This window comes from Heptranchias perlo, chromosome 2 (assembly GCF_035084215.1).
Source record: "Heptranchias perlo isolate sHepPer1 chromosome 2, sHepPer1.hap1, whole genome shotgun sequence".
NCBI classification, from domain to species: domain Eukaryota; kingdom Metazoa; phylum Chordata; class Chondrichthyes; order Hexanchiformes; family Hexanchidae; genus Heptranchias; species Heptranchias perlo.
In genome coordinates, this window is record NC_090326.1 from 8,761,108 (window position 1) to 8,775,217 (window position 14,110).

A 14,110-nucleotide genomic window follows, 5' to 3' on the forward strand; every position below is an offset into this window, starting at 1 on the left:
AGCAGGGCGTCGGGAGAGCGGGGAGAACCGTGGGAGAGAGAGAGCAGTAGCAGGGCGTCGGGAGAGCGGGGAGAACCGTGGGAGAGAGAGAGCAGTAGCAGGGCGTCGGGAGAGCGCGGAGAACCACGGGAGAGGGAGAGCAGTAGCAGGGCGTCGGGAGAGTGCGGAGAACCACGGGAGAGGGAGAGCAGTAGCAGGGCGTCGGGAGAGCGGGGAGAACCACGGGAGAGGGAGAGCAGTAGCAGGGCGTCGGGAGAGCATGGAGAACCGTGGGAGAGAGAGAGCAGTAGCAGGGCGTCGGGAGAGCGGGGAGAACCGTGGGAGAGGGAGAGCAGTAGCAGGGCGTCGGGAGAGCGGGGAGAACCGTGGGAGAGAGAGAGCAGTAGCAGGGCGTCGGGAGAGCGCGGAGAACCACGGGAGAGAGAGAGAGCAGTAGCAGGGCGTCGGGAGAGCGGGGAGAACCACGGGAGAGAGAGAGCAGTAGCAGGGCGTCGGGAGAGCGCGGAGAACCGTGGGAGAGGGAGAGCAGTAGCAGGGCGTCGGGAGAGCGCGGAGAACCACGGGAGAGAGAGAGCAGTAGCAGGGCGTCGGGAGAGCGCGGAGAACCACGGGAGAGGGAGAGAGCAGTAGCAGGGCGTCGGGAGAGCGCGGAGAACCACGGGAGAGAGAGAGAGCAGTAGCAGGGCGTCGGGAGAGCGGGGAGAACCACGGGAGAGGGAGAGAGCAGTAGCAGGGCGTCGGGAGAGTGCGGAGAACCACGGGAGAGAGAGAGAGCAGTAGCAGGGCGTCGGGAGAGCGGGGAGAACCACGGGAGAGAGAGAGAGCAGTAGCAGGGCGTCGGGAGAGCGGGGAGAACCACGGGAGAGGGAGAGCAGTAGCAGGGCGTCGGGAGAGCGGGGAGAACCACGGGAGAGGGAGAGCAGTAGCAGGGCGTCGGGAGAGCATGGAGAACCGTGGGAGAGAGAGAGCAGTAGCAGGGCGTCGGGAGAGCGGGGAGAACCGTGGGAGAGGGAGAGCAGTAGCAGGGCGTCGGGAGAGCGGGGAGAACCGTGGGAGAGAGAGAGCAGTAGCAGGGCGTCGGGAGAGCGCGGAGAACCACGGGAGAGAGAGAGAGCAGTAGCAGGGCGTCGGGAGAGCGGGGAGAACCACGGGAGAGAGAGAGCAGTAGCAGGGCGTCGGGAGAGCGCGGAGAACCGTGGGAGAGGGAGAGCAGTAGCAGGGCGTCGGGAGAGCGCGGAGAACCACGGGAGAGAGAGAGCAGTAGCAGGGCGTCGGGAGAGCGCGGAGAACCACGGGAGAGGGAGAGAGCAGTAGCAGGGCGTCGGGAGAGCGCGGAGAACCACGGGAGAGAGAGAGAGCAGTAGCAGGGCGTCGGGAGAGCGGGGAGAACCACGGGAGAGGGAGAGAGCAGTAGCAGGGCGTCGGGAGAGTGCGGAGAACCACGGGAGAGAGAGAGAGCAGTAGCAGGGCGTCGGGAGAGCGGGGAGAACCACGGGAGAGAGAGAGAGCAGTAGCAGGGCGTCGGGAGAGCGGGGAGAACCACGGGAGAGGGAGAGCAGTAGCAGGGCGTCGGGAGAGTGTGGAGAACCACGGGAGAGGGAGAGCAGTTGCAGGGCGTCGGGAGAGCGCGGAGAACCACGGGAGAGGGAGAGCAGTAGCAGGGCGTCGGGAGAGCGGGGAGAACCGCGGGAGAGGGAGAGAGCAGTAGCAGGGCGTCGGGAGAGCGCGGAGAACCACAGGCCCCAAGTACTTAAATCAGAGCAGTAGCAGAGTGCAGTAAACAAACTCTAGGAAAAGTTGCAAAAGTGACGTCACAGTCGACATAGCTGGGGAACCCATGAAAGCGAAGCTAAGTCAATTTAATATATTAGTATAGTATCTAACAGGATAAAATAAACTAAGTAGGTGATACTAAAGGGCTCCAAAATTGTATTAAATGAGAATCTGGTATACATAAATATTAAATAAAGAAATATTAAATAGGATTTAAAGGAGTACGAAGTTAAAACACAAGACCCTAATAGAATCGAGGGACAGCTGAAACTCAGGTGCCCTGGGTGACCACGTGTGCAGGAAGTGCCTCCAGTTGTTCAAGCTTGAGGGGCGGCTGGAGTCACTGCAGGGTATACAGGAGGCTGAGAATTTCCTGGATCGTACGTTCCAGGAGGTGGTCACCCCACAGCCGCAGAGAGCTCAGGACAATAAATGGGCGGCCATCCGGCAGAGTAGGAAGAGGCAAGCAGTGCTGGAATCCTCTGGGAGTGTGTCGCTCACTAACTGGTTTTCAGTATTGAATACCGGAGAGGGTGACGACATCTCGAAGGAGTGCAGTCCGGAGCATGGCACCGTGGGGGAAAGGACAGCACAGAGGGGCACGGTGAAGTGTCGGAATGCAGTGGTTATAGGGGGACAGTCAGGCATTTCTGCAACCCCCATGGTGTGTTGCCTCCCTGGTGCCAGGGTAAAGGACATCACTGAGAGGGTACAGAATATTTTGAGGGGGGAAGGGGAACAGAAGTCGTGGTCCATCTTGAAACCAATGACATAGGAAGGAAAAGGGTTGAGGACCTGCAGTCAGAGTTTCAGGAGCTAGGGAGGAAGTTAAAAAGCAGGACTTCAAAGGTAGTAATCTCTGGATTACTCCCAGTGTCACGCGCTAATGAATATAGGAATCGTAGGATAAGGCAGGTTAATGCATGGCTGGAGGAATGGTGCAGCAGGGAGGGCTACAGATTCCTGGGGTATTGGGACCAGTTCTGGAGCAGAAGGGATCTGTTCAAGATGGATGGGTTGTACCTCAACAGAGTTGGGACCTATGGCCATGCGGGGAGGTTAACTAGTGCTATGGGGGGAGGGTTTAAACTATTTTGGCAGGGGGAGGGAACCAGGATGAAGCATCAGAGAGGAGAAACAAGGTGCACAGAGGATTGGGAGTGACAAATAGCACGAGAGTAAAGAATAGTTCAGAAACAGGAGGGATCAGACAGGGGGCAAGATGAGATTGGAGTGCATGTGTGTAAATGCACGTAGTGGGGTAAATAAGGTTGGTGAGCTGCAGGCTCAAGTCGCCACATTGGACTATGATATAGTGACAATAACAGAGACCTGGCTCAAAGGAGGGGAGGATTGGGTACTTAATATTCCTGGCTACAAGGTATTCAGGGGAGAGGGAGGGGGTGTGGCAGTATTGATCAAAGAAACTATTCTAGCACTGGAAAGGGATGATGTGGTTGAGGGGTCAAAGGTAGAATCTATTTGGTTATAAGTAAGGAACAATAGAGGAGCTGTTACACTACTGGGTGTGTACTGTAGGCCATCAAATAGTGGGAAGGAAATAGAGGAGAAAATTTGCAGGCAAATTACAGAACTATGCAAGAACTATAGAGTAGTGATAATGGGAGACTTCAATTATCCCAATATAGACTGGGACAGTCACAATGTTTAGGGCAAAGAAGGGGAGGAATTCCTGAAATGCTTACAATAGAGCAGTGTTTCTCCAGCCCAACAAAGAAGGAAGCAGTGTTGGATTGAGTTCTTGGGAATGAAGTGGGGCAAATGGAGCAAGTATCGGTGGGGGAGCATTTGGGGAACAGTGATCATAATATCATTAGGTTTAAATATCATTAGTTATGGAAAAGGACAAGGAACAATCAAGTGTAAAAATACTTAACTGGAGGAGGGCTAATTTCAGTGAATTAAAAGGGGATCTTGCCCTGGAGAATTGGAATCAAAAATTGGGAGGCAAAACAGTAATTGAACAATGGGAGGCCTTCAAGGAGGAGATGGTTCAGGTACAGAGTAGACACATTCCTATGAGGGGAAACGGAAGGGCATCCAAAGCTATAGCTCCCTGGATGACAAAAGATGTAGAGATTAAATTGAATCAGAAAAAGGAGGCTTATGACAAGTGTAAAGTTCATAATACAGTAGAGAACCAAGCTAAATACAGAAAGTACAGCGGAGATCTAAAAAAGGGAATAAGAGGGGCAAAGAGAATAGATTAGCGGCTAACATGAAAGGGAACCCAAAGAGTGTGGATGATTAGGGAGAAAAAAGATCTTCTTGTGGAGGCAGAGGGCATGGCTGAGGTACTAAATGAACAATTCGCATCTGTCTTCACTAGAGAAGAGGATGCTGCCATTGTAGCAGTAAAGGAGAAGGTAATAGCGATATTGGATGGAATAAAAATAAATAAAGAGTTGGTACTTAAAAGATTGGCAGTACACAAAGTAGAAAAGTCACCCAGTCCAGATGGGATGTATCCTAGGTTACTGAGGGAAGTAAGGGTGGAAATTGCGGAGGCTCTGGCCACAATCTTCCAAACCTCCTTAGATATGGGGATGGTGACAGAGGACTGGAGGATTGCAAATATTACACCCCTGTTCAAAAAGGGGCAGAGGGATAAACCCGACAATTACAGGCCAGTCAGCCTAACATTGGTGGTGGGGAAACTTTTGGAGACAATAATCCGGGACAAAATAAATTGGCACTTGGAAAAGTATGGGCTAATAAATGAAAGTCAGCACGGATTTGTTAAAGGCAAATCGTGTTTTACTGACTTGTTTGAGTTCTTTGATGGAGTAACGGAGAGGGTTGATGAGGGTAGTGCGATTGATGTGTATATGGACTTTCAAAAGGCATTTGATAAAGTACCACATAATAGACTTGTTAGCAAAATTAAAGCCCATGGGATTAAAGAGGCAGTGGCAGTGTGGATACAAAATTAGACAAGGGACAGAAACTGTTGTGGTGAACGGTTGTTTTTCAGACTGGAGGGAAGTATACAGTGCTGTTCCCCAGGGGTCAGTATTAGGACCACTGCTCTTTTTGATATATATTAATGACCTGGATTTGGGTATAGAGGGTATAATTTCAATGTTTGCAGATGACACGGAACTCGGAAATGTAGTAAACAATGTGGAGGATAGTAACAGACTTCAGGAGGACATAGACAGACTGGTGAAATGGGCAGACACATGGCAGATGAAATTTAACGCAGAGAAGTGTGAAGTGATACATTTTGGTAGGAAGAATGAGGAGAGGCAATATAAACTAAATGGTACAATTTTAAAGGGGGTGCAGAAACAGAGAGATCTGGGGGTGTATGTACACAAATCTTTGAAGGTAGCAGGACAAGTTGAGAAGGCTCTTAAAAAAGCATAAGAGATCCTGGGCTTTATTAATAGAGGCACAGAGTACAAAGCAAGGAAGCTATGCTAAACCTTTATAAAACACTGGTGAGGCCTCAGTTGGAGTATTGTGTTCAATTCTGGGCACCACACTTCAGGAATGATGTCAAGGCCTTAGAGAAGGTGCAGAAGAGATTTACTAGAATGGTATCAGGGATGAAGGACTTCAGTTATGTGGAGAGACTGGAGAAGGTGGGGTTGTTCTCCTTAGAGCAGAGAAGGTTAAGAGGAGATTTGATTGAGGTGTTCAAAATCATGAATGGTTTTGGTGGAGTAAATAAGGAGAAACTGTTTCCAGTGGCAGACGGGTCGGTAACCAGAGGACACAGATTTACGGTGATTGGCAAAAGAACCCCCAGAGGCCACATGAGGGATCATTTTTTTACGCAGCGAGTTGTTATGATCTGGAATGCACTGCCTGAAAAGGTGGTGGAAGCAGATTCAAGAGTAACTTTCAAAAGGGAATTGGATAAATACTTGAAGGAAAAAAAAACTTACAGTGCTATGGGGAAAGAGCAGGGGATTGGGACCAACTCGATAGCTCTTTCAAAGAGCCGGCACAGGCACGATGGGCCGAGTGGCCTCCTCCTGTGCTGTATCATTGTACAAAACTATTTTGTGTGAAGAAGAGCTTTCGGATTTCACTCCTAAATGGCCTAGCTCTAATACTAAGATTATGCCCTCTTATTCTGGATTCCCCCACCAGAGGAAATAGTTTCTCTTATTTTCCTAATTCCTTATTTTGTGTGATTCTTGGACCCTGGGCGAATAGTCAAGCAAAGAAAGTCACCCTCACTCACGGTAGTTTCGTTAATCAAAAGTAATTATTTAATGATGTTTTCATTCATACAAGCATTCATGAAGCAAAATCAAACCATACAAATGACTTTCCTCCATAAAATCCCATTATACACTTAATAATTTGCAACGTTATTATGTAATGTCTTAACAATTCAAACACACATCAGGCAAATCATTAATACATATACAACCTTTAAACCATCATTGGACCTGAAGGTTGATCAACTTCTTGCGTGATATTCAACTGCAGTGTGCCGGGTGGTGAGGAGAAGAGTGGAGAAGAGTAGGGAAGAGGAGAGTGAGGAGAGGGGCGAAGAGGAGAGAGAGAGAGAGCCCTTGTTATTCTCTCAAAGTCTTCTTTTTATATTGATTTTTACCAATAGGACGTAGGATTGGGGAGGGTCATTCTTTTTGTCCAATCACTCCCTGTTGCTATGCCTCAATTATTAACATACCCCAATGATTGTCAGTTTAAGTCTTGATCATGTGACTGGAGACCCTTTGATGTAGAAAAGACCATGTGGGTGATTTTAACCCCCAAGAACAGGTGGATTGGGGGTGGGTGGGAGTTGAAAATAGTTGGGTTTTTTGGGTCGCAACCACAAAATTTTCGGACTTTGCATTCCCAGTGGGAAGCCTGGACTTTTACCACCCACGTTAAACCCGGAAATAAAGACGGGTTGCGGTCGCGACCCAAAAAAACAACTATTTTCAACTCCGACCTGCCCCCAACCCACCCGTTCTTGGGGTTTAAAATCACTCCCCATGTGTTTGTACAATGGGTTGTAAAAGGCTCCTCACATTTCTATATCCAGACATTCTTAATGGTCCTTGTGTCTCCAATTTTGATTGCTTCACTGATGTCAAATCCATTCCTTGTACCATTTGACCATATGTTGGGTGCAACACTGATGTTTTACAAATTTCAGTTCTTTTGAACAGATTACCAGATAGGAATGCTTTTCTCACACCTATCATTGCCTTCCTGATCTGAAGCCTTTGATGTACGTCCTTGTTGCCTTTTCTTACATTACCTCCTGTTGTGTTGAAAAGCTTGTGTTTCCAAACGCTTTTATGTTTTGAAAACTTGACAACGCTTTAAGCTCAATATTATCCGTCTAGCTCATGTATTTAATAATCTAGGTATCTATCCGCAGTGCAATGTCTTCGATCCCAAAACTCATAACTCTCCAATGCTATCGGCGTCAGTGAGGGAAACACAGGATTTGTGAGGATACAGTTTACCACATTACTGTGTTTGCAGGTTTTCAAGTGTCTTTGTTTAAAAGGGGTACAGTTAACCCTTTCCTTCAAATATCTTTTGTTAAAGGGGTTTTGAACCCACACTCTCTATCTTCCCCATTGAATCTCACATTACTTTCTTTGTATCTCTTTTTCACTTCTTATAGCTCTCCCAGACTACTGGATTTCCACTTTTCCTTGTTTTAATTTAAATCTTCTCTCTTAGCTTGATACTGTCCCTTACCTCATTTGTTGGCCAAGGTTGCTTAACTACACAAGTGGAGCCTTTGCCTTTCAGGGGTCTGTACTGGTTCTGTATCGTACCCAATGCTTCTCTCAATACCTTCCACTCTTTGTCTGTAGATTTACCCATTAACACTTCAGCCCATTTTACTGCGGCCAATTAATTTTTCATCCCTTCGAAGTTTGTCTTACTTAAATTTAAAACGTTAGTTTGTGACTCTCCCTTCTCCCTCTCAAAGCTAATATCAATCATATTATGGTCACTATTTGCAAGATGCTCATTTACCTAATTTTGGTTCATTACTCACCACTACATCCAGTATGACCTGTATCTCTTGTCGGTTCTAAAACGTACTTTTCTAGAAAACTGTCCTGAAAACATTCTAGAAATCCATTGCATCCCAGTCTACGTGGAAATTAATATCTCTCATTATAACCACTTTTTTTTTTTGCTTCCTTAATCTCTATGTTTATACATTTCCCCTATGTTTATACATTATCAGGAGGTCTTGCATCCTTTGCTGTTCCTTAACTCTACCCATAACACTTCCACTGCCCGATTTCCTTTACCTCTTCTTTCCATTGCTATAATTGTGTCTTTTATCAATATTGCTGCTCTCCTTCCTTTCCTAATATCCTGTCCTTTCTGAAGAAAGTATAGACTGGAATATTTAGCTCCCAATCATACTCAGGTTATAGCCAGCTCGCTGTAATGGCTACTACATCATAGTAGGGGCAGGGGGGGTGGGGGTGAGGGTGGGGGTGGGAGTGGAGCCTTTTGAGGTATGATGTATACACGTTAGAGATAAACATCTTTTGTGATGCCTCACTGTAAGTTTCTCCTTCCATTTCCTCCTCTCTATAACTTAGGAAGAGAGAATTTGGGAAATCCATTTCTGCGATCCAAAAAATAACTTTCTCCAGTGGTCACTATAAGTGGCAAAATAAGTCTTCAGGGAAACTCCAGCACAGCAAAGGGCAAAAATCGATGTCCAGGCAACGTTTTCTCAACCGAGATGGCCTCCTCAATACAGTAGCCGCCTGAGGGATACTGCTATGCCGCCCTTACAGTGGGGGTGTTCTCGGAAATTGGGTTTGGGGCAATTGTTAAGGGAAATTGCACAGAAGCCTCGCCCTCCTGCTGCCACAGGATGGCAGGGCAGATTCCAGCCGGGCAGCACTGCAGACTGGCAAGTCTGTTCAAGGATACTTTGGGTGCGACTTATTGCAATGTGAGGACCACGACTGTTCCTCCTGGCCCCAAAGAAATCTTCCAGCCCACTGCCAGTCCTTCTGTACATCCTCCCACCTCCCACGGGGATTGCTTCCCCTCCCCCTGCCTGAATTACTGCCCTGGTCCCGCGATCGACAATCTGCCTGGAACAGCTTTCACAGCTCAACGGCAGAGACCACTGGACCTTTTAAGGAAAAACTGGATAAATATTTGAAGCTGAGGAAGATAGAGGTTGTGGGGAGAGAGTGGGGCAGAGGGATTAGTTCTGGATTGCTCCAGCAAAGAGCCTGCAGAGGTACGATGGGGTGAATGGCCTCTTTGGGTGCTGTAAACTTGTTTGGATTATACTTCATCACTCCCTCTGGAAAAAAGACGTCCCTGAAAAACCGACACTGAATCCGTCCACAGTCCCGGTCACCTTAATTCAACTAAATACAAAACCCTCAACTCGCAGTAACATCTAAAGGGCTTCATACAAAGCTTAATCTGCACCCAAACACGTTCACTGCACAGATATGACTGTTAACCTAATTCTTTCCACCGTGCTGCCTCCCCTTTTAAACAGTGGTTGTCTTTTTTTTTTTTGCAGAGTTAACTAATCTGGTGCTTTACCCGAGTGATTCCCCTGAGGCAGAAGCGGGGCAGGAGGATGGGAGGTGTGTCAGTGTCAGGCTCTGGGACCTGAACATGGACCTTGATCTCTTGTCAGCTTGCACACCAGATGGGCTGGCTTCAGGTTGCAGTTCATTCACTGCAGTGGGGACAGCTGGGCCCTGCCTGCTTTCAGACATCTTGTGCAGTCAAGGAGGAGAGACTGATAGCCTTCTGGAGCGAGGCCACCAATGTTCCCGTGTCTGTTCCAACCTGATATTCGAAATTAAGAACGCATTACATAGGTAAATGAGTAAACTGAGAAAATGAACACACTCAGAACAGGAAGTCTGATTACAGTCAGCAAACTATTTACATTCATCAATAAAGTTATAATCATTCCCTGATTTTCTCCAAAGATTGTATTAAATCAAAACAAGATAAGTATTAATCTAAACAGTGTGATTTTGATCACCTCAAAATCAGTTTCATTTCTTGACAATTATTTTTTAAACATTATTTCTCCAGAGAAAGAATTTTGAAGGCTCATTGGTACTTTCACCAGTTTCAAAAGGGGCAGCTCTGTATAAATGATTCATTACTTGATCTTTTTATTTCCCCCATACAATGTCTCCTTATATATTTTCCCTACATGCCCAGGGCGGTTCTGTGCTTGCTACATTGGTTATTTGGTATCAGCGACTTGCATTAGTAAAACAAAAGGTGACATATCAGCATTAGCTCCTGTTAAAAATGGCAAAAGGCATCATTCCCCTCACTTGTCCTCACACACACACCCTTCATTTCAGATGAGCAGTGTCAAACAGCTGGTTCATTCATGCCAAGAATGCTTTTTTTTGAAAAGTCTGTTGGCTGGGTTAGTGTAAGCCGCTGTGCCGTTGAGAAGGGGAGCGTCCACAAATTCCACAGCACAGGGTGCGTTCAGCTCTCCTCCACAAGGTGCTTTCTCCAGCTCCAGCACTGTGATGTTGTTAACTGCAGAGGTGCTAAGGATATGAGCAGGAACGTACAGGGTGATCTGGGGCCCTCGAGCCGGCCAGTAGCGACCCAGGTTGAAGCCGTTGATCCACACTTGACCCTGAAAAATAAAAGAGGAAAAGCAAATCACTACAGAGTTCCTGATTGGCGAGAGTCCCGAGATTCCGCTATGAAAACTAACGGGGGGGGGGGAATTCTCAGCACCTGACTCGCGGGCTGCTTATTGTGGGCTGCTTTTCACCTACTTGTTAAAAATTACCTTGTCACAGTTTCACGGGCCATTATTCACATCTTGTCATAACTAAACCCCACTTCAACCACATTTTCCTACATTCCATTTAAAAGAACTCCAAATTTCCCACAGCAGGATGATTCCCCTCGAAGAATATTCTGATGATCCTCATGTATTTGTAGACAGGTTTAACTGTGCCAGCCTTGGCTCTGCGGGTCGCACGCTCGTCCCTGAGTCAGAGGGTTGAGGGTTCAAGCTCCACTCCAGAGACTTGAGCACGTACGTTGAGTGCTTCAGTCCAGTACCGAGGGAGTGCACCACCGTTGGATGCGCCGCCTTTCGGATGAGATGCTAAACTGTCTGCCCTCTCAGCTTCCACCTGAACTTCTGGTCTGGCTCTGAATTATATATTCACGGTGAGTTCCTGCCCACTCGCGTGGCCAGCGTTTGGGAGGTCGCACACAGGAGGCTGGAATTTGGAAGCTTGCTGCAAATATTTAATGGTCTGCCGCAGACCCTTGAAGTGGAGAAGAGTCAGGGGTAGAAGCTTGAGAGAAGAGCTGCTGCTGCATTAGGTGGGTATCAGGATGGCTGTACTGTTTCAGATTCCGGGCTACTCTCTCCAGAGGAGAGCTCTGCACAATGCTCGCAAGGTAATGCTGCAAGAGTTAATGCTATGTCCAGAACCCAGATACAAAACAGGAAGAAAGTTTCAGATTTGTAAAGAACGGTGAAGATAAAGTGACCTACGCCACAAAGTGTCCTCTCAACCTGTTACACTCACACTACCATCGCAAGCAAAGCACTCAGACAAACCATTCAATGTCTACCATCTGTGGTTTCAAACTGCAACTTGACACTCATTATGGTGTCTCATCCTATTCTTAAAAGATGCTCATACCAAACACTCTTGCAATAACTACGTAGCTGCAATGGGCATTTAATCACACGATGGACGCAGGCTGGCCACTCAGCCGTCAATGCATACACACTCTTTAAATTCACAACATTCAACACTACTTTTCGGTTTGCAGACCAAAACTGGCTCATAACAGAAGGGAAGCTGCACTCGAGGAGGGCCCACTAATTGAACAACACTAATATCATTTGAAGAGGTCATCATCAGCAACAAACACGTGGAGGGTGTGGGGCAAAGTGAAGTCGGAGGCTTTCCTCCAGTTCAGGATTATTTCCGCGCTTCAATTCTTATGTTCTTCGCCCCCCCCCCCACTCACTCATTTATTGCCACCCAAAAGTGTGCCACACAGCACATGGCCACGGAAACACCGTTTGAAGCAGCATTCTATCACTTCTTCCATTTCCGTTTTTCGAGGCAAAGCAGCAGAAGCAGGCACATCTCCCAGAGCTTCCTAAAAGGTTAGCACATCACAGCATCCTACAAGGCTCACTTCACCTGTCGCAAGCAGCACAGTAGGTGCACTCACTCTGGGGAGTTTAGACAGTGAGGTTGAGGAAGGTACATCAGGTGAGCATCAGTAAATGGAAGCCGAAGTGGCAATGAAGGATCCCTTCTCAGCCCGACAGCCTGGGGATTTGGGCCTCACATGGCCTGCCAGGAAAAGGAGACTGCTCTCTTAGGCTGTGCAGTGATGTAGGAAAGTGTCTTCAGCCTTGCGATCTACCATTGAACAAGGGCATCTACAGCAGAGCCCCTGTTGCAAAGTTTCTAGGCCCACGTGGAGTAGCTTTCTCAATAATATCGAACTTGGACCAATATTCATGACATATCTTAATAGTTGAAGCTTCGACTAACCATCACAGAGACTTCAACCTCTGTCTCGATGAGCTCAGAGAATTGAGGAGCTGGGAGCGCACTGCCAGACATAAACCTCTTAGGCCTTTTAAAGTTTAACCTGGAATACAGGAAATCAAAAGTTGTGTTCCATAGTTGAACAATTACTAAATTTAAACAATGCTTTCCTGAACTCCACCCGGGTGCAAGGCCCAAACTCCACCCGGATTGGCACCTATTACCAATGTTTTTAAACCTTGAATTGACTGTTTTCAGGACAAACCAAGCAGTGTGCGCTAAGCATTTTCTACTTGCAACCAAAACGTGCTTGCATAGGAATAATGCTAGTCTCCTGAGAAAATATGAAAAGGTCAAGGCCTTATTGTCTGGTGGCAACATGGATATTCAGCTCAGTCACCTGTTACAGTAAAATAAAATTGAAGTGACCAGTTACAATGATGGAATCCCCTTTAAGTTCATGTAAATAAAGGAGGCGTGCCAGCTTGGCTCAGTAGTAGCACTCTTCCCTCTGAGTCAGAAGGTTCTGGGCCCAAGTCCCACTGTAGGTTTTGAGCACATAATTCAGGCTGACACTTCAAGGCAGCGCAGTGCTGCATTGTTAGAGATGAGTTAAATGAAGTTCTCTTTCTGCCTGTTCAGGAGGATGTAAAAGATCCCACGGTATTATTTAATCCAGGATTTCAGGGCCAACAATCTGCCCTCCACTAATGCCACCAACACAGACGAGCTGGTCATTTATCTCGTTGCTGCTTGGAGAAACGTATTGTGTGCAAATTGGCTGCTGTGTTTACCAACAAAGCAACTTCAAAAGTAATTCATTGGCTGCAAAGCGCTTTGGGATATCAGTGAATGATGTTATATAAATGCATAATTGCTATGTTTTGATTTTTCACTTACAGCAATTTGCATTTATATAGCACCTTTAACGTACTAAACCATCCCAAGGCGCTTCTAACGAGCGATTATCAAACAAAATTTAACACCAAGCCACATAAGGAGTTATTAGGACAGGTGACCAAACGTTTGGTCAAAGAGGTAGGTTTTAAGGAGCGTCTTATAGGAGAGGAAAGAGGTGGAGAGGCAGAGAGGCTTAGGGAGGGAATTCCAGAGTTTGAGGCCTAGGCAGCTGAAGGCACGGCCGCCAATGGTGGAGGGATTAAAATCGGGGATGAGCAAGAGGCAAGAATTGGAGGAGCTCAGAGATCTCGGAGGGTTGTAGGGCTGGAGGAGGTTACAGAGATAGGGAGGGGTGAGGGCCTTGGAGGGATTTGAAAACAAGGATGAGAATTTTAAAATCGAGGCGTTGCCGGACCAGGAGCCAATGTAGGTCAGCGAGCACAGGGGTGATGGGTAAATGGGACTTGGTGCGAGTTAGGATAGAGGCAGCAGAATTTTGGATGAGCTCAAGTTTACGTTGGATGCATGATGGGAGGCCGGCCAGGAGAGCATTGGAATAGTCGAGTCTAGAGGTAACATGGATGAGGGTTTCAGCAGCAGATGAGCTGAGGCAGGGGCAGAGACCGGCGATGTGACAGAGGTGGAGTCTTGGGGTCAGAAGCTCAGCTCGCAATCAAATAGAATGCCAAGGTTGTGAACGGTGTGGTTCAGCCTCAGACAGTGGCCAGAGAGAGGGATGGAGTCGGTGGATAGGGAACGGAGTTTGTGACAGGGGCCGAAGATAATGGTTTCGGTCTTACCAATATTTAATTGGAGGAAATTTCTGCTCATCCAATACTAGATGTTGGACAAAAAGCCCGACAAATCAGAGGCAGTGGAGGGGTCGAGAGAGGTGGTGGTGAGGTAGA

General features: G+C 47.4%; 1 protein-coding gene across 1 annotated transcript in view; it reads right to left on the reverse strand.

Annotated features, from left to right (window-relative positions):
- Positions 1 to 5,994: 5,994 nt before the first annotated feature.
- Positions 5,995 to 14,110, reverse strand: part of glb1 (galactosidase, beta 1) — a 181,087-nt gene continuing 172,971 nt past the window's right edge. The window contains exon 16 of the mRNA XM_068000075.1: positions 5,995 to 10,399. Within this exon, the coding sequence (XP_067856176.1) occupies positions 10,133 to 10,399 (267 nt within the window). The 3' untranslated portion in view covers positions 5,995 to 10,132. The remainder of the gene's footprint in view (positions 10,400 to 14,110) is intronic.